The sequence below is a fragment of the Mustela nivalis genome (assembly GCF_964662115.1).
Source record: "Mustela nivalis genome assembly, chromosome: 14".
Classification (NCBI taxonomy): domain Eukaryota; kingdom Metazoa; phylum Chordata; class Mammalia; order Carnivora; family Mustelidae; genus Mustela; species Mustela nivalis.
Window position 1 is genome coordinate 10347928 of NC_139033.1, and position 18796 is coordinate 10366723.

Genomic DNA, 18796 nt, shown 5'->3' on the forward strand with positions numbered 1-18796 from the left:
GTGGATGTAATTTGTGTCTTCTGGGGTAACATATCTGAAAGGACACACAGAGTTTTACGGATAACAGAGTCGGGCATAGAGACAAACAAAACACAGCTGTCAGAGTTAAGTTACGAAAGGCATTGCAATTTAGAGCTCTGGTTCACTTTTAAAGACCATCAAACACATGGTAAGAAGGAACTGATCCCAAATTTATCACCTCCCAGGAAGCAACTAAAGAATGATCGCCAAAACAATAATGTCTTCCTGCCTTGCTGTTGGGATCAAACCAGTTTCAAAGGATTTATGGTGCGTCTCCAGTACCACAAATGTAATTTTTTCTATAATGATTTGGTTCTGTTCTTAGCCATATTCCCCTGGCCACAACCTCAAAGGGCATTTTTTTTTTTTTTTTTAATTAACTAGATTTGAGCAGGAGGTACCTAAGAGATCCAGAAAGATCTAGCTTTGTTATCAGAGTTAACGTTAGTAACTCTGATACAGTGAATAACAACTTAGCACAGCAGACTGACCTCTACAGAGAACAGACATGATCTTGTTTTTTCCATTTCTCCCAAAAGCCAACTCAATCTCCCCTTTGTTGTTAATGATGTATAAAAGAAGATGTGAATTTGAAATATCACAGCGTGAAATCATCAGGTTAGTATGCAGAATCGTTCTTTTTCCAAGGCCAGAAAAGTCAGGCTAGGAGTTGTTCTGAGTTCACATCTTGATCCAACCAACAAGATCATGAAAACACCCCTACTGCCACAGCTCTCTGGGATGATTTGACTTTGTTTCCCTAAGCACTGCCCAAGTGAACTTAGTGTTCAAAAACCCACCACTACGATAGACACCCACCTCACTGCTGTCATTTTTTTGAAAGTTCATAGTCACTGTAAAGGAAAAGTAGTGTGTACAAATGATCATCTCGGTTACCATTTTAAAAGAATGTGTAAGATGAACATGGATCTAGATCAAATAGTAGCTTGCTATTTCTTTTCTTTACCAAGAAGGTTTGGTATCTTTCAATTTTAATTAAAATGCTATTTTTCAGACTTCAAATATACTAACCAAAATTGTGTATGATAACATAATAAAAATTAATGATGAGTAACAACCATTGTGTTTTTTAAAGTGAAACATTTAAAAATGTTACTATTAACGACAGTCAGCAAAAATAGAAAAAGATGCATGCACAAGACCACTCCTTGTGTCCTCTCTGTGATACACTGAAATTATCCAAATGCCCATCAATAGGCAGAAAGAACGATGGTACATCCACATAATGGAGTCCTATGCAGTAAAACTGAATGAAGACTATCTCTAGATAATACTGTGGATGATCTCCAGGATGTTGAATACAGCAAGGCTGGGAAAAAAACGTGAAAAGTTATGCTACTGTTTATCTGTGAAAGAGTGGGATATTGAAATATATACATATTTGCTTGTATTTTAAAATGTAATGATACACTACAACTTTTTTGAAAAATGGCTATAAAGGGAGAAAAGGACGGGGTATCAGGTAGATTTCTCTGAATACATTTTTTAGGTTTGACTTTAGGATCAAAGGCAACATTTCATATACTTACAAATAAAATTTCTAAAACCCAAACCTAAAATGAAACCCATAACCTAATTATATAGCCCATTAGTTTACAACCACGCAGAGAAGACTATTACCAGGGAGTTTAAAGCCTAGAAATGAGACTATCTATCTCTGAAGGATCTACCCTAAGACGTGTTGGGTTTGTTGCTCTTTAATGGAAAAAAATATTAAACCATTTTTAGTAATCACAACTCAGCAAAATCCAGACCATAAAGAACTTCCAGGACAACAAACCTGCTCTCTCTAACAACAACAACAATAAAGAGGGTGCTATGGTCTGAATGTTTGTGTTCCCCCAGAATTCATGTTGAATGAAATTCTAGCCCCCAGGGGCGCCTGGGTGGCTCAGTGGGTTGAAGCCTCTGCCTTCGGCTCAGGTCATGATCTCAGGGTCCTGGGATCAAGCCCCGCATCAGGCTCTCTGCTCAGTGGGGAGCCTGCTTCCTCCTCTCTCTGCCTGCCTCTCTGTCTACTTGTGATCTCTATCAAATAAATAAATAAATAATCTTTAAAAAAAAAAAGAAAGAAATTCTAGCCCCCAAAGGTGACAATATTAAGAGGTGGGGTATCCTTATAAAAGGATTAAGTATGGGATTCTCTCTCTTCCCCCCCTCTGCTACTTTCCCTCTGCCCTCCTTCCCTGCTCACATGCGTGCGTGCAATCTTTCTATAGAAAAAGAGAGGGAGAAACAGACCCCACAGAGTTCCCTCATCCTTTCTGCCATGTGAGCATCCAAGAAGTCAGAAGAGGGCCCTCACCTGACCATGCTGCCACCCTGACCTCAGACCTCCAGGACCATGAGAAATACATTACTGTCCATAAACTAGCCGGCCTGTAGCAGCCTGAACACACAAAGACGAGGGAGAGGGAGAAGAAGGAAGGGGGAAGAAAGGATGGAAGGGAGCCAAAATATAAGAAACAGAAGACTTTTAAAAAAGAAAAATGTGTGAGGGGCGCCTGGGTGGCTCAGTGGGTTAAGCCTCTGCCTTTGGCTCAGGTCATGATCTCAGGGTCCTGGAACCAAGTCCCGCATCAGGCTCTCTGCTCAGCAGAGAGCCTCTCTCTCTGTATGCTTCTCTGCCTACTTGTGATCTCTCTGTCAAATAAATAAATAAAATCTTAAAAAAAAAAAAAAATTTAGGGGTGCCTGGGTGGCTCGGGGGGTTAAAGCCTCTGCCTTCAGCTCAGGTCATGATCCCAGGGTCCTGGGATCAAGCCCCACATTGGGCTCTCTGCTTGACAGGGAGCTTGCTTCCCCTTCTCTCTCTCTCTCCCTGCCTCTCTGCCTACTTGTGATTTCTGTCTGTCAAATAAACAAATAAAATCTTTAAAAAAAAAATTTTTTTTAAAGAGAGAAAGATGTGTGAAGCTTATCTGACTCATAATCCAACAAACAAATTTTTTTAAATTATAAAACAACTAGCATGATATATTGGTATGTGAGCTTTTACTTTTTCTAGATGTATAACAGTATTTTGATTAATTTTTAAGAATTCCATAAACAGAGTATTTATTAATAAAATAATAATATTTGGCAAAGCTGATAATGACAGAGGGTTCTTTATATAAATCTGTTTTATATATTATATTAAAAATTTTTTTAAAGATTTTATTTATTCCTTAGAGGGAGAGAGAGCACACAAGCAGGGGGAGAGGCAGAGGGAGAGGGAGAAGCAGACTCCCCACTGGGAAGGGAGCCCGACATGGGGCTCGATCCCAGGACCTAGAAATCATGACCTGAGCCAAATGCAGATGCTTAACCATCTGAGCCACCCAGGCGCCCCTCAAATTTTTTTCTTAATTAAACAGGAAAAAGCAGTTCTTGATTCACACAAACTGCATGTATGTGCACACGTGCACACATGGCAATCAAGAAAATGTGAACAGTGAATGACATCCATTAATGTTAAGGAATTACTGTTAATACTTGTGAGAATGATATTCTGGTTAAAATCTTTTGAAACGAAATAGTTATAGATGAAAAAACACATGGAACTGGCGTCAAAATAAGCCAAGGATGGAGCACCGGGGTGGCTCAGTCGTTAAGTGTCTGCCTTTGGCTTAGGTCATGATCCCACGGTTCTGGGATCAAGCCCCACATTGGGCTCCCTGCTCAGTGGAAAGCCTGCTTCTCCCTCTCCCACTCCCCCTGCTTCTGTTCCCTCTCTCACTGTGTCTCTGTGTCAAATAAATACATAAAATCTTTAAAAAAAATAAATAAATTAGCCAACGCTGGGGCACCTGGGTGGCTCAGTCAGCTGAACATCCAACTCCTCGTTTTGGCTCAGGTCATGACCTCAAGGTTGTGGGATCAGGCCCTGTGTAGGGCTCTATACTCAGTGAGCAATCTGCTTGAGATTCTCTCTCTCCCTCTCTCTTTGCCCCTACCCCAGCTCTCGCTTGCGCTCTCTCTCTCTAAAAATGAATAAATAAAATCTTAAAAAAAAAAAAAAAAAAAGATAAGCCAAGGCTCAGGGCATCAGTGAGGAGTAATTAAAGACTGGCCACTTGGTGGCTCAGTCAGTTAAGCATCTGCCTTTGGCTTCAGGTCATGATCCCAGGGTCCTGGGATGTATTCCTACATCGGGCTCCTTGCTCAGCGAGAAGCCTGTTTCTCCCTCCGCCTGGTGCTCCCCCTGCTTGTGCTCTAACAAATAAATAAAATATTTTAAATAAATAAATACATATATAAATAAAATTTTAAAAGACTGGCCATATATCAACTATTGTTAATGCTCAGTGACAGACACATTTTTAGGATTATGCCCTTCTCTCCGCTTTTGTACATATTTGAAATTTTGTGTAATAAAAAGTTTTGAAAAATAGCTTCTCCATTCAAATCTTTTTTTTTTAAAGATTTTATTCATTTGACAGAGAGAAATTGCAAGTAGGCAGAGAAGCAAGCAGAGAGAGAGGGGGGAGGAAGCAGGCTCCCACTGCAGAGCAGAGAGCCCGATGCGGGGCTCGATCCCAGGACCCTGAGATCATGACCTGAGCTGAAGGCAGAGGCCTTAACTCACTGAGCCACCCAGGCGCCCCGCTCCATTCAAATTTTAATGTAAGGTTTGTAAAATTTCTGTACTTATCCATCGTACCTCATAAGGCTTTATGAAGACTACATGAAATGAATGAAATAAAGTGAATGTAATTAAAATGAATAGAAATGCTGCCCTTTATTTTCTCTGCTGGCGGGACAGAATGAAAAGAGCACTGAGCTTGAGGTTTAAAAATCCTGACTCACTATGTTGATCATCACTTTCTTGGTGATGCCCTCCCTCTCACTGTCTTCCCTTCTCAACTAGAGAGGGAAGCTCCTTAAAGACAGAAACCCTGGGACGCCTGGGTGGCTCAGTTGGTTGGACGACTGCCTTCGGCTCAGGTCATGATCCTGGAGTCCCGGGATCGAGTCCCGCATCCGGCTCCCAGCTCCATGGGGAGTCTGCTTCTCTCTCTGACCTTCTCCTCGTTCATGCTCTCTCTCACTGTCTCTCTCTCAAGTAAATAAATAAAATCTTTAAAAAAAAAAAAAAAAAAAGACAGAAATCCTGTCTGTCTTGTTTGCCACAATGTCCTCGGTTTGATTAACCCCATGCCTGGGGTAAAGGAATAAACCTGAGCTCAAGTTCTTGCTCAGCAACGTGGAGCGAGGACTAGGACCGTTCTATTGTGCACTCAACCTCAATGCCGCAGTACAATCGGTATTTGTGGTGTAGACCCTGGACAATTTACTTAACAGCTCCTCCTCTGTAAAACGGAAATGATGTCTATCTCAACAAGTTGATCTGCCCTACTATGGTTTCAAAGACTTCATGTGGGCCAATTCACTCACTCATCCCACAAATATTTATGAAGTCTAAAGTCCTATAGAAAGTATGGCATAGTCTACTCTTCCCATAAACAGAAGAGTAATAATAAATTGACACAAATATTAGCTAAATATAAACACCCATTCAACGACTATTTATGGAATTTCTACCATGTACTAGGCACTGTGCCACATGCTAGAAGGAACTATGAAGGTAGTTCAAAAAAACTCTTGTTTTTGAGGAAGTTTGCAGTCCAGTGGATGAGCAGAGAGAGAATGACGTTACAATACAAATTGGCAAGTGACATACCAGAATGGAACAGGAACACAGCACATTCCCTCTGGACACATTCTCCTACCCAAGTTGTTTTCAAGAAAAAAATCAGTTCACTTAACTTCCCAAAGTTATAAATATCAACTCCCAAATTAAAACTGCCATGAGGTATTTCACTTTTACTTGTTCACTGCAATAAGGCTATAGATTCTTTCTAAAGAAGCCAGCCCATGCTGGAAATCTTCCAAAGGAATTAGATCCTTTTGTTTTTCTGGGTGTTTGCCAGCAGTCCAAACCAAAAGAGGCAAATGGAGCTATTGGCTCATTCATTTAATATTAACTGCCAACTCCCTTCTCCCAGAACACAATGCCCTTCTATTTCAAAGAAGCCCCCTCAGCAACTTGTTCCATGTCAATCAATGGCTGAATTAAGAAAGAACACAGATTCAGGTCTTTTAGATCCAATTCCAAATACAGGGCCAACTTCTCTCTCATTAAAAATAGGATTTAATAACTCATGTAAAAAAATTTTTTTTAATAACTTACCTCAAATTCTTCCCAAAAGCCTTGTTTGACTTTATCTGTGGTCTCAGCTAATTTGCTTAGCTCTCGAACCCGGCTTTCTATTTCAGCAGCATTGATACGTGTTGTGTTGAGGGGCTAATCAAATTCAGCAGTTGGTGTGAAATGAAGAAAGTATTAAAAAAAGAAGTGTTAATGCAAAAAAAAAAAAAAAGAGTTTCATGTTGATCATTTGTAAGGCAAGGACAGGAAATTCAAAGGACACAGTAATTCACAATAAAAGTTTTCAAATAGTTTCACTTTCTTTTCTGTTTTGTGAGGAAATATGTCTTTCTTCAATCTCCACACACACTTTACTCTGCTAATATTCGAAACTATTTTTCTTTATAAATAGACTACAATATTACTTAGAGCGATGATATAATCTGCCACTAGGTAAACTTCAAGATAGCAATTACTCCAAAGTGAGTTAAGTATAATAACCCAAAGGTAACCAAAGGTTGATCTAGATGCAAACTTGGTACAAGCTTGCTTTAAAAACTCTATGAGGCCTTTTAGAGATACACCTGGAGATAATCACGGAAATGATGTACTATCTAGAATTTGCTTCCAAATGCCACAGGAGGAGGGCAGTGAGCACAGGAACAATGAAACAAGCCTTGGTTAGCTGATCACAGGTGAAGCTGGGTGATGAGTGTGGGGAGAGCCATGAGATTACTTTACTACTATTTGAAATATTCCATGTTGGGATTTTTTGTAACTTTACAAGGAGATGGGGCTTTAGATTTCCATATGCGCACCTGCTTGAGTTGTAGTACTGTGCCCAGTGTTTCCACCATGGGGTTCTTCTTGTAATGCTCCACAAGATCTGTCAAAGAGTCAAACCGTTCTCCTCCACCAACATCATATTTCAGTTCCTTTCAAGACAAGAAAAAAATCCTGCTTATTACCTTTGTGCTAAATTACTGCTTTTCCCAACTGAAGTACAGGGACTGACTCTCCCCCCGCTCCCCAAGATCAAACAGCTGGAGGAGTACAAAGGAGAGGAAGCAAGGATAATGGAACTGGAGAGACAGAGCCAGAGTGAAAGAGCTGACCGGGAGGTGTGAGCAGCTCTAAGTATCGCTCAGCAACTAGGATGCAAAAAATTGTCCCCTTCCTAAGTTAATTAAGAAGTTAAAAGAAAGGAGAAACAGTATTCTTTACTATTTATTTACATATATAGGCTAAGAAACTATACAGTAGGCTGCTGAAGAAAAGGTAAGTAACGACTTCTCTCTGAAACACAACAAACTCCAAGGCTGGGTAGGCAGCACTAAAAGCCAACATACATGTCTTTACTTTCTTCTTCCAATGAAAATTTAAAAGGGAAGTTATAAACAGAGGCCAGGAAATTTTTTCTGACAAAAAGATCAAAATGGGCTATTTAAGGGAAGCAACAGGAAAAGATATTATTATTATTAAGAAAATATGATACCCGGGACGCCTGGGTGGCTCAGTTGGTTAAGCGACTGCCTTCAGCTCAGGTCATGATCCTGGAGTCCCAGGATCGAGTCCCACATCAGGCTCCCTGCTCAGCAGGGAGTCTGCTTCTCCCTCTGACCCTCCCCCTTCTCAAGATCTCTCTCTCTCTCTCATTCTCTCTCTCTCTCTCTCAAATAAATAAAATCTTAAAAAAAAAAAAAAAGAAAGAAAATATGATACCCTAGAAATTATATAAGAAGATATGTGGGTATGATCTTTTATTTAAAAATAAAATTGTGGGGGCACCGGGGTGGCTCAGTGGGTTAAGCCACTGCCTTCGGCTCAGGTCATGATCTCAGGGTCCTGGGATCAAGCCCCACATCGGGCTCTCTGCCCAGCAGGGAGTCTGCATCCCCCACCCTCTCTCTCTGCCTGCCTCTCTGCCTGCTTGTGATGGCTCTCTCGCTCTCTGTCAAATAAATAAATAAAATATTTAAAAAAATAAAAATAAAATTGTAGGGGCGCTTGGGTGTCTCAGTGGATTAAAGCCTCTGCCTTCAGCTCAGGTCATGATCTCAGGGTCTTGGGATGGAATCCTGCATCAGGCTCTCTGCTCAGCAGGGAGCCTGCTTCTCCCTCTCTCTCTGCCTGCCTGTCTGCCTACTTGTGATCTCTCTATCTCTCTCAAATAAATATATATTTTTTTAATCTTTTAAAAAAAATTTTAAAAAATAGAGTAGGGAAGAAGCACTTTCAGAATGACAAAGGAAAGACCTCTGAACATCCTTTCTTCAATAAAAGCAACAAAAACACTAGTAAAGGGACACTTGGATGGCTCAGTCAGTTAAGCATCTCCCTTTGGCTCAAGTCATGATCCCAGGGTCCTGGGATCAGGTCCCACATCAGACTCCCTGCTCTGCTTCTCCCTCTCCCTCTGCACTCCCCCACTTGTGTGCTCTCTCTCTCTCTGACAAATAAACATATAAAAATTCTTTAAAAAAAAAAAACTAGTAAAAATTGTCATGAAATTTTTCAGAACTCTGGAAACTAACCAAGAACTTGCAACACTCCAAGGACCATTTATTCAAGAAAAATGATTGCATCTTGGTAAGGAGCAAACGATGACATTTTAACTTGCCATGTATTTCTCTCTAGCTCCTCTATAGCCTTGAAAACCAACAGCCTCATAATCACAGAGACCTCACACAGCTAGAGGGGAAGAGAATGAATCTGGACCTCTCTCAAGAGACTGATCCCCAGAGACTAATCCCTACAGGCAAACCTCGTTTTATTGCACTTTACAAATAAATATTTTTTACAAATTAAAGGTTTGTGGCAACCCTGCATCAAGCAAGTCTATTGACAGCCATTTTCCTGATGGTATTTCTTCACTCTGTGTCTCTGTGTCGCATTTTGGTAATTCTTTCAGTATTTCAAACTTTTTCGTTATTATTATATTTGTTTGTTATGGTGATCTGTGATCAGTGATTATGACTTGCTGAAAGCTCAGATGATGGTTGTTAGCGCTTTTTAGCAATAAAGTATTTTTTAATTAAGGTATGTTGTCCAAAAGAAAAGTATACTGTCTATTGTTTTTCAGGCACAATGCTTCTGCACACTCAATAAACTACAGTACAGTACAGCATAAACATAACTTCTATATGCACCAGTAAACCAAAAAATTAATTTGACTTGCTTTACTGCAACATTCATTTTACCGCAATGGTCTGGAATCGAATCCATAATATCTCTGAGATATACCTGTATTGGGCCTATTTAGCATCTCCCTTGAAAAATCCTGTTTTCAGAGCCTATGTTTATTTGACCTGACTTAGAGCCCTGTCTTCAGGGGATCTGCCCAAAACAATCAGCAGCAACCGTTTAATACCACAGCAGCCTGCACTGGCAACTCCAGTTAAGCCAAATAAAACAGTGACCAAAATGAAAAAAGGAAAATCTAAGCAATGTCCATGGAGGGCGTGGAAAGCCTCTGACATAGACAAACCAAGAAACAGACTCTTAATTACAAAGAACAAACTGATGGTTACCAGAGAGGAAGCAGGTGGGAAGATGGGGGAAATAGGTGACGGGATTAAGGATGCACTTGTGGGGCACCTGGGTGGCTCAGTGGGTTAAGCCGCTGCCTTCGGCTCGGCTCATGATCTCAGGGTCCTGGGATCGAGTCCCGCATCAGGCTCTCTGCTCAGCAGGGAGCCTGCTTCCCTCTCTTTCTCTCTGCCTGCCTCTCTGCCTACTTGTGATCTCTGTCTGTCAAATAAATAAATAAAATCTTAAAAAAAAAAAAAAGGATGCACTTGTGATGGGCACTGGCTTTTGAAGGGACAAGCTGAATCACAATACTGTACACCGAAACTAATATTACACTGTATGTTAACTAACTGGAATTTAACAGTTAAAAAAAAAAAACCTCTTAACATATTCTTAAGAAGCTAGGAGGCTATGTGTATGTGCAGGGCTGTGTGAAGTTCAGGAAAGATCCAAAGAAACCCTAATCTTCCCCTCTAGCTGACCTTGAGGCTCTGTACAAACAGAAAGTGAAGGCTAAGGCAGAGTTGTAATCTGCCAGAACATTGAAACTGTACCCCAACACACACACACACACAGCCCCTGTGGCAAAGGCTGGGAGACTTAATGGTTCACGGCATTTAAGGAGATCTCTGTTCAATCATTAACTGACCACTAAGTTAACAAAGCAAAGACTTCAGTAGCTCACATAGCAAAGAATAAAGGAAAATCACAAAACACAGAAAGAGCAACAATAACTACAGAAACAATAAAAAGAAGCAACAACAAACCCTGGAAAAGATGGCATCTGATTTTCAGAATCACCACATTATGTTACTTAGAATGTCTAGTTTCCAACCAAAAAAATTGGGAAAAATGCAAAGAAACAGGAAAGTATGGACCAACATGGGGGTGGGGGGCACTCAATAGAAACTGTCCTTGAGAAAGCCCAGATAAAAACTTGAAATCAGCTAGTATAAATATGTTCAAAGAACTAAAGGAAACTGTACTTTATAAATTAAAAGAAAATATGAGGATGTTGTCTCACCAAATCGAGTATCACAAAAATCTGTACACAAATGTTCATAGCAGCATTCATAATAGACAAATGCCCATAAATTTTTTAATGGATAAACAAAATGTACTCTAGCCATACAATGGAATGTTTTGACAATAAAGAGCTGGTTGACACACAGCACAATATGGATAAACCTTGAAGACGTTATCCAAAGTAAAAGAAACCAGAGGCAAAACCACATATTACATGATTCCATCTATATAAAACATCCAAAGGTGGCAAATCCATAAAAATAGAAAGTAGATTAGGGGATGCTGAGAGCTGAAAGGAGGGGAAATAATGAGGAGTGATTGGTAATAGACACAGGGTTTCTTTTTGGGGTGCTGAAAATGTTCTGGAATTAGTGTCGGTAGTTGGATATGTGCATATACCAAAAACCTGTCCACTCTAAAAGGGTGAATTGAATGGTCTGTGAATCATATCTCAATAAAGCTGGGGTTTTTTAATATATATTTAATTTAATTTAATTTAAAAACCGAAGCAATAAATAAATAGTTTCTTTTAAGGAAAGTTTGACACAGTTGACCAAGAATTAACTTTCTTAGCCCTTAGTCCTGCAACCACATTAAAAACAAGAAATAGTGAGGGATGCCTGGGTGGTTCAGTCAGTTAGGTGCCTGTGTTTGCCTTAGGTCATGATTTCAGGGTCCTGGGACCAAGTCCGGCATTGGGCTCCCTGCTCAGCAGGGAGGCTGATTCTCCCTCTGCCTGCTGCTCCCCCGGCTTGTATGCTTTTCTCTCGTGCTCTTTCTCCGACAAATAAATAAGTAAAATCTTAAAAAAAAAAAAAAGAAAAACAAGAAATATAGAGTTCAGGGGCGCCTGGCTGGTTCAGTTGGTGGAGCATATGACTCTTCACCATGGGACTGAGCCCCACATTATGTGTAAAGATTACTCAAAAATAAAATCTAAGGAAGGAAAAAGGAAGGAAAGGAAAGAAAGGAAGGTAGGAAGGAAGAAAAAGAGAGAGAGAGAGAGAAAGAGTTCAATTCTTCTAGCTTTGATGCACGAATTCCAAAAAGAAGGCAAATACAGTATCAGGCCAGACTGTGTCAACCCTAAAGAGGATCCGAGGCCATCACTTCAGAAACAGGGAGACTGAGGCCGACTCCAGCCAAAACAGATCAGGTGGTACAGGATAAAAGATGATGCTCTGAGGCATGATTTAATCTGCCAGCAATAGACCGGAAAGAGGTAATTTAATAAAGTTCTGAAATGATGAAACAATTGTAATAAATAATGTTCTGAAAGCATATAAGCCTGTGCCTGAGCACAGAAAATCTGACTTCGGAAGTGATGTCTGTCTTCCTCCAGCAGAAGAATCACCCAAAGAGGACATTTTGCCAGAGCTGTGGTTCAAGCGGGACTTTACCTGACAGCGGATCATGACGTGGGTCACTTTCGACTTGCCATCATTGCTCTCTCCTTTGTCGTCACCAGTTCGGACAGAAAGAACAAAATCTCCGGGGTGACTCTGGCTCTCTCGTACCAGAAAGCTACCGTGTTTTCCTTTCTCCGTTAGTAATTTCTCTGCTTCTTTCCCAGAGAGGTGTCCATGAAACCACCTAAATTTTTTTAAATGAAAATCAATTGAGTTGTGCCACGGGTTCACAGTATTCGCTCACATATATAGCCAGCTTTCCTCAACACAATTAAAAAACATGATCCATTCCTCCAAGACACTGGCCAATCCCACGCAGGACAACCTGCATCCCAAGCAGGCAGGAAAAATGAGAAAGATGTTAAGAATAACCATTACACTTCAAATGATCCCACAGTCACTTGTAAACAAATGCCCTCAAATCTTTCCTATTTTCTCTTAAATCTCCCATTTTTAAAAAAATGTACCTTGTGGGGTGCCTGGGTGGCTCAGAAGGTTGAACCTCTGCCTTAGGCTCAGGTCATGGTCTTACTGTCCTGGGATCGAGCTCAGCGGAGAGCCTGCTTCCCACCCCCCACACCTGCTTCTCTGCCTATTTCTGATCTCTCTCTCTGTGTCAGATAAATAAAATCTTTTTTCAAAAATGTACTTTGTGTTTTCTCCATGCCTTACTCCAAAAGGACCAACTATTTAATCACAGCCATTTAAAGAACTTAAAATGGGGGTGCCTGGGTGGCTCCGTCAGTTAAGCATCTGCCCTCAGCTCGGGTCATGATCTGGGGATCCCGGGATTGGGCCCCACACTGGGCTCCCTGCTCCTCTGCCTTCTGCCCCTCCCCACTCCCCCAACCCCCCCACCCTCTCTCATGCTCTCATTCTCTCAAGTAAATAAATAAAATCTTTTAAAAAAATTAAAATAGAAAGTCATGATAGAGACAAAAAAATCATTTGAATGTTTGCCCTTGCTTTAGTATGTGAATACTACATAAAAAAGGATTTTCACTATAAATTAATTTAAGCATTCCAAATTTCTTAACATTTCCAACCAATATTTCAATAGCCTCGAAGGTTGCTGTCAGTATCTTTGGACTATATACTAGGTTATCATTCCAAGCTCTAAAAGCATGTAACATCTAGAGAAAGGGTAAGGGAGTTTGCTAAAAATGTGAATTCCCATGCCTCCTAACCAGAGACAGCAATACATTAGTTTGAAAGGAGCCCAGCAATCAGCACTTTTACCCAGTACTCCAGAGTCCTGATGTGGGCCATGAGGACAGACTCTGAGATGACATTACTCTAAGGTACTATAAAAAACATTCTGGGGAGGGCGCCTGGGTGGCTCAGTGGGTTAAGCCTCTGCCTTCGGCTCAGGTCATGATCTCAGGGTCCTGGGATCAAGCCCCGCATCAGGCTCTCTGCTCAGCAGGGAGCCTGCTTCCCCCTCTCTCTCTGCCTGCCTCTCTGCCTACTTATGATCTCTCTCTGTCAAATAAATAAATAAAGTATTAAAAAAAAACATTTTGGGGTGCCTGGGTGGCTAAGCTTCTGCCTTAGGCTCAGATCATGATCCCAGTGTCCTGGGATAGAGCCCCACATCAGGCTCCCTGCTCAGTGGGAAGCACCCTCTCTCCCTCTCCCGCTTCCCCTCTTGTATTCCCTCTCTCCCTGTCAAATAAATAAATAAAAATTTAAAAAAAAAAAAAAAAGTACTATAAAAAACATTTTAGAGGGGCACCTGGCTGGCTCAGTTGGAAGAGCCTGAGGTCATGCGTTCAAGCCCCATGCTGGGGAGAGAGGGGTAGAGATTAAATAAATAAACAAAGACCAACTTTTTAAAAAATCTTAACATAGTTATATGACTAATGTGGCTTTTCCCCCCAGGACCTTGGTGAGAGAGCAAACATGATCATGGCGGACAGCACTAATGGCTCATTGCTAGCGGAATATACTTTGAGTTATTTTTCATCCACACTCAACTGAACAGAGTAAAATTTAGAAATAAACTGAGTTGGCCAACAGCCTTTTGCTTGAAGCTGCAGTGGTATCTGGGGAAACAAAAGATCCGCCTAAAACAGAACTGACATCAAGGGGCAAGGTGAAGAAAGCTGTGTGGAGATATAAAATACACAAACCTAACAAAGAGACCCTGAATGTGTCCTGAGTCAGACAGGAGACTGGAAATGTTGAAAACCAATAAAATCAATAAAAATAAGTCAAGTCCTGGTTTTCATCAGCTTGGTTCCTACACAAGGGGAAGAAGCCCTCTGAAATCATTTAGCTCCCTCTAGGCAAGGTCATTCTCCCACATTTGTGGACACAACAGAACAGAACTGGGGAAAAACCCTCTGAGCTCCGCTTTTCGGCTGCTGAGCTTAAGCTGACATCTGTTGGTGGCACCGCTGCATAGCTGGTCGGGAGCGAGCACAGGCACTGTGGCTGTTTTGGCGCCTCCCTTAGCAGCTGTTTTGCTCTTGGAGCTCTCAGAGATGATCAGCTCAAGTTCAGTCATCTTCAAATGACTGCACGCACCAAGTATATACAGGAATTGTCTGAGAGCCCTGCGAAACTAAGTGTAAGGAACACTGATTGAAGCTTTTACAGAAAGGGGCGCTCAGAAAATAATCTGATCCTGTGGTTCTTGCTTCAGTAAAACAACTTTAGTTACAAAGATGACTGCTTGGGAAACAGATAAAGCCAAGGCCCCACGATGCATTCGTACAACACCTACAGCATCGAAGAGATGCACCACAGTCACTGACCTTTCAGAGGTAGGATCTGCACAGTTCAGAGGATATTTAAGCTCAATAACATCTCCATTCTTCTCTTTTAATTGCCCGTGATGTTCCATATAATACTGGACCAACTCAGCCAAAGTGGCAAACTTCTCTCCTCCGTACAGGTCATAGTAATCACCAGTGTTCTGAATCTTGATGTGGGTGACGGCGCCATTTCTTCTACAAGAGTCCATTAGGGGGAAAACAAAAACCAATAAAGAGCCATACTAGTTTAAATGGATGTCATATTCGGTATCAGATTCCGCCTAAACCTTGAAACACACCCAAGAAGCCAGTTGATACTTTTCCTGTAATAAATGTGGTGAGTGAAAACCACACGGTCAACCATTTCAACACCAAAGGGCTTTGTTTCTTGGCTCCTTTCCCTTCTACAACTTCTATTTTGGAAGTCTAATCTATCAAATTGCATATATTAAGAGATAATAATTTTTCTCATCAGTAATTAATAGAGACACATATATTAAACATCAATCTATCTCCTAATCCAATAAAACCACTGTAAGTATTTTGCCCCCCACACACACAATGAAACTGTCTAGCTACCCAAGGACTGGTATGAGAATATTCATGGCAGCTTTATGTGGAATAGAAAAATCCTGGAAACTCAACCAAAATGGATAAATAGTTACATACTCACACCATAAAACATTACACAGCAATTAAAGAAAAAAAAAGACACTAAAACACACAATTACAGGGATAAATCTCAAAAAACATTACATTAAGAGAAAGAAGCCAAGGGTGGCTGACTGGCACAGTCAGGGAAGCATGTGGCTCTTGGTCTTGGGGTTGCGAGTTCAAGGCCCACACTGGGTATAAAGATTACTTAAAAATAATATCTTTAAAAAGAGAGAGAGAGAGAAAGGAGACAGGCACAAATGAATACGTACTGTATGACTTCATTTGTCAGTGAACTTGCAGAATAAGCAAAACTAGTCTATAGGGTTAGAGAATGGTGGTAGCTACTTAGAAGGGGGGAAATTAGAAAGGGGAACAAAGGAATCTTCTAGGGTAATGAAAATATTCTGACTACGGTGTTGGTTACATAAATAAATATTTGTCAAAATTCATGTCACTGTACACTTAAGATACCGTATATAATACCTTAAATCATACCTTAAATAATCATAGACTTTAATCGTACCTTAAAAACACAGACAACTGACAGTTTCCAGCACAAGATAGCTAAAATGTTTTCCCATTGAGGTGACAAAACATTGATCAAAAGTTTCTAAAACTTGGTATTTTAGGGGCACCTGGGTAGCTCAGTCGTTAAGTGTCTACCTTTAGGTCGGGTCATGGTCCCATGGTTTTGGGATTGAGCCCCGCATTGGGGGTCTCTGCTCAGTGGGAAGCCTCCTTCTCCCTCTCCTGGTCTCCCTGCTTGTGTTCCCTCTCTCACTGTCTCTCCGCCAAATAAATAAATAAAATCTTAAAAGAAACCTTAAATAAATAAAACTTGGTATTTTGGTTAGCCTAGGCAGCCTGTGATTTCCATTCAGTTTTCTGACTACATCACAAGGACACTCATTATTACCAAGGGGCCAGGCACTTCCAAAATGATAACCATTGACCTATATGAGCTTTTAGTCTGATCCTGCAGATTATTGATGAAGCCTCTGGAAAATATAAACACATTTCTACCAAGTAAAAAAGAACATGGAGACTAAAGAAAATAAGAAAAAACCATCCCAAAATGTTCCTGACAATACCGACTTCTAATTATTGGTGAAAAACTTCTCCAGTGGGTAAAGAGGGTCCTTCCGGTCACCCTCACCTTCGGGTCAACTATATCTGACTCTACTTGAACATCTGGGCTTCCTATTTCTAGCCTTTACTTAACGCCATAACACGAAGAAAGATATTTCAGGTATGAACGACATTAATACACAGCCACACAGATGGAGCTCAAAAACATAATCGTGCATGAAAGAAGCACAGCATAGAATGATATGTTCAGGATGTACCATTTATGAAAATTTAAGCACACACACAGTAATACTATAGATTATTTAAGACACAGACATACCCACACACATATATATGTGTTATATTTTATTATTGTGAAGATACTATTTCCAGGTAATGTTACTTATTATATTACAATGAAAAGGAAAAGTTTGACCACACTCAAATGGTGACGCTGTGGAGAAATGGGGCCCCCGTGTATGACTGGTGGGAGCACAAGATGGCGCTCGCTACGGAGAAGAATCTGAAAAAGCAATGCCACCTGTGCATATACTGTCTCCTCCAATCACCTCCCTCCCAGGAAATCACTTTTCAGCTTTGAAAAGAAAGCTTTTCAAAAGCACTGAACATATGCAAAATGGGATCCCATTCACTGCAGCCGTATCGGTCACTGTTAAATATTAGAAAAAACTAAAGTCCTATCTGTAGGGAAATTGTATACATTTATACACTATTCAGTTGACTATGAAGATGAGAAAGATTACTAAAAGATTTCTGTAAGTGAAAAAGTAAACTATAGAAAAAGATAGTATTCTACTTCATGTGTACAAAGAAACAAAAGGATAAACTAGAAACTAAGGGAAATGATGACCTTCAGGGATGGATGGAGATGGTGCAAGGCATAGATAAGAGTGGGATTTCTCCCCCCCCCAAAAAAGGGGGTGATTTCTCAGAAAATACCTTTTATACAATTTTATTTTTAAATCTTGTAAATGTTTCACACACTCAAAACATACAATTTAATCAACAAAGATCAGAAAAAAATGAATACCTGAAAAACGCTGAATACAAATAGAAATCTCGCTTTATAGTTAACTCACAAATACACAGAAAACTAATTCCACTGAGCCTGAGTGGCTCAGTGGGTTAAGCCTCTGCCTTCAGCTCAGGTCCTGATCTCAGGGTCCTGGGATGGAGCCCCAATCGGGCTCTCTGCTCAATAGGGAGCCTGCTTCCCCCCTCCCCTGCCTGCCTCTCTGCCTACTTGTGATCTCTGTCTGTGTGTCTAATAAATAAAAAAAATCTTTAAAAAAAAAAAAAAAGGAACTACAGTGGTATAGTATTTCTGGAACAATTTTTGTATTATAGAATTGGCCAGGGCGCCTGGGTGGCTCAGTGGGTTAAGCCGCTGCCTTCGGCTCAGGTCATGATCTCAGAGTCCTGGGATCGAGTCCCACATCGGGCTCCCTGCTCAGCGGGGAGCCTGCTTCCCTCTCTCTCTCTCTCTGCCTGCCTCTCCCTCTACTTGTGATTTCTCTCTGTCAAATAAATAAATAAAATCTTTAAAAAAAAAAAAAAGAATTGGCCAAGTGAGGTCATATATTGTTGCATCTGGAAGCAGGGTTCCCCATACAAGAGGAGGGAAACACAAATATGGAATGGGAAAAGGTAAGAAAATTGCATTGAACTGGAACTATTAGTAAGAACACTTGGTCTGAAATATATAAATATTTATTTCCCAGCTCTGTCTACTGTGAGGGCCAAGAAGCAATAAACACACCTAGCTTCTAAATCTTGGTTCCTGAACACCATTTCCCATTGAAAGACTCAAGCCTCTTGAGAGAAACAAAATGATTCCAGGCTTGGGGGGGAAAAAATTACAAAAATAGCCTGAAACATCTCACAGAGCCAGAAGGCAAGGATGTACTCAAAGATCACTGGAGAAATGTCAAAAGGATACAGGAACCACGCCAGCCGAATGTGGGGCAATTAGAGCATCAAATTAATAATGAGGGGTGCCTGGGTATCTCAATCATTGAGCATCTGCCTTTGGCTCAGGTCATGATCTCGTGATCTCAGGGTCCTGGGATCCAGTGCCCATTGGCTCCTTGCTCAGCAGAGAGTCTGCTTCTTCTTCTTTCTCTCCCCACCTGACCCCCTCCCCTGCTCGTGTT

General features: G+C 40.8%; 1 protein-coding gene across 1 annotated transcript in view; it reads right to left on the reverse strand.

Annotated features, from left to right (window-relative positions):
• Nucleotides 1-18796, reverse strand: part of PTPN11 (protein tyrosine phosphatase non-receptor type 11) — an 85751-nt gene that overhangs the window by 41136 nt on the left and 25819 nt on the right. Inside the window, exons 3-6 of the mRNA XM_082698431.1 lie at nt 14898-15092; nt 12130-12322; nt 6991-7107; nt 6215-6328 (exon numbers count right to left, since the gene is read on the reverse strand). Of these exons, the coding sequence (XP_082554557.1) occupies nt 6215-6328; nt 6991-7107; nt 12130-12322; nt 14898-15092 (619 nt within the window). The remainder of the gene's footprint in view (nt 1-6214; nt 6329-6990; nt 7108-12129; nt 12323-14897; nt 15093-18796) is intronic.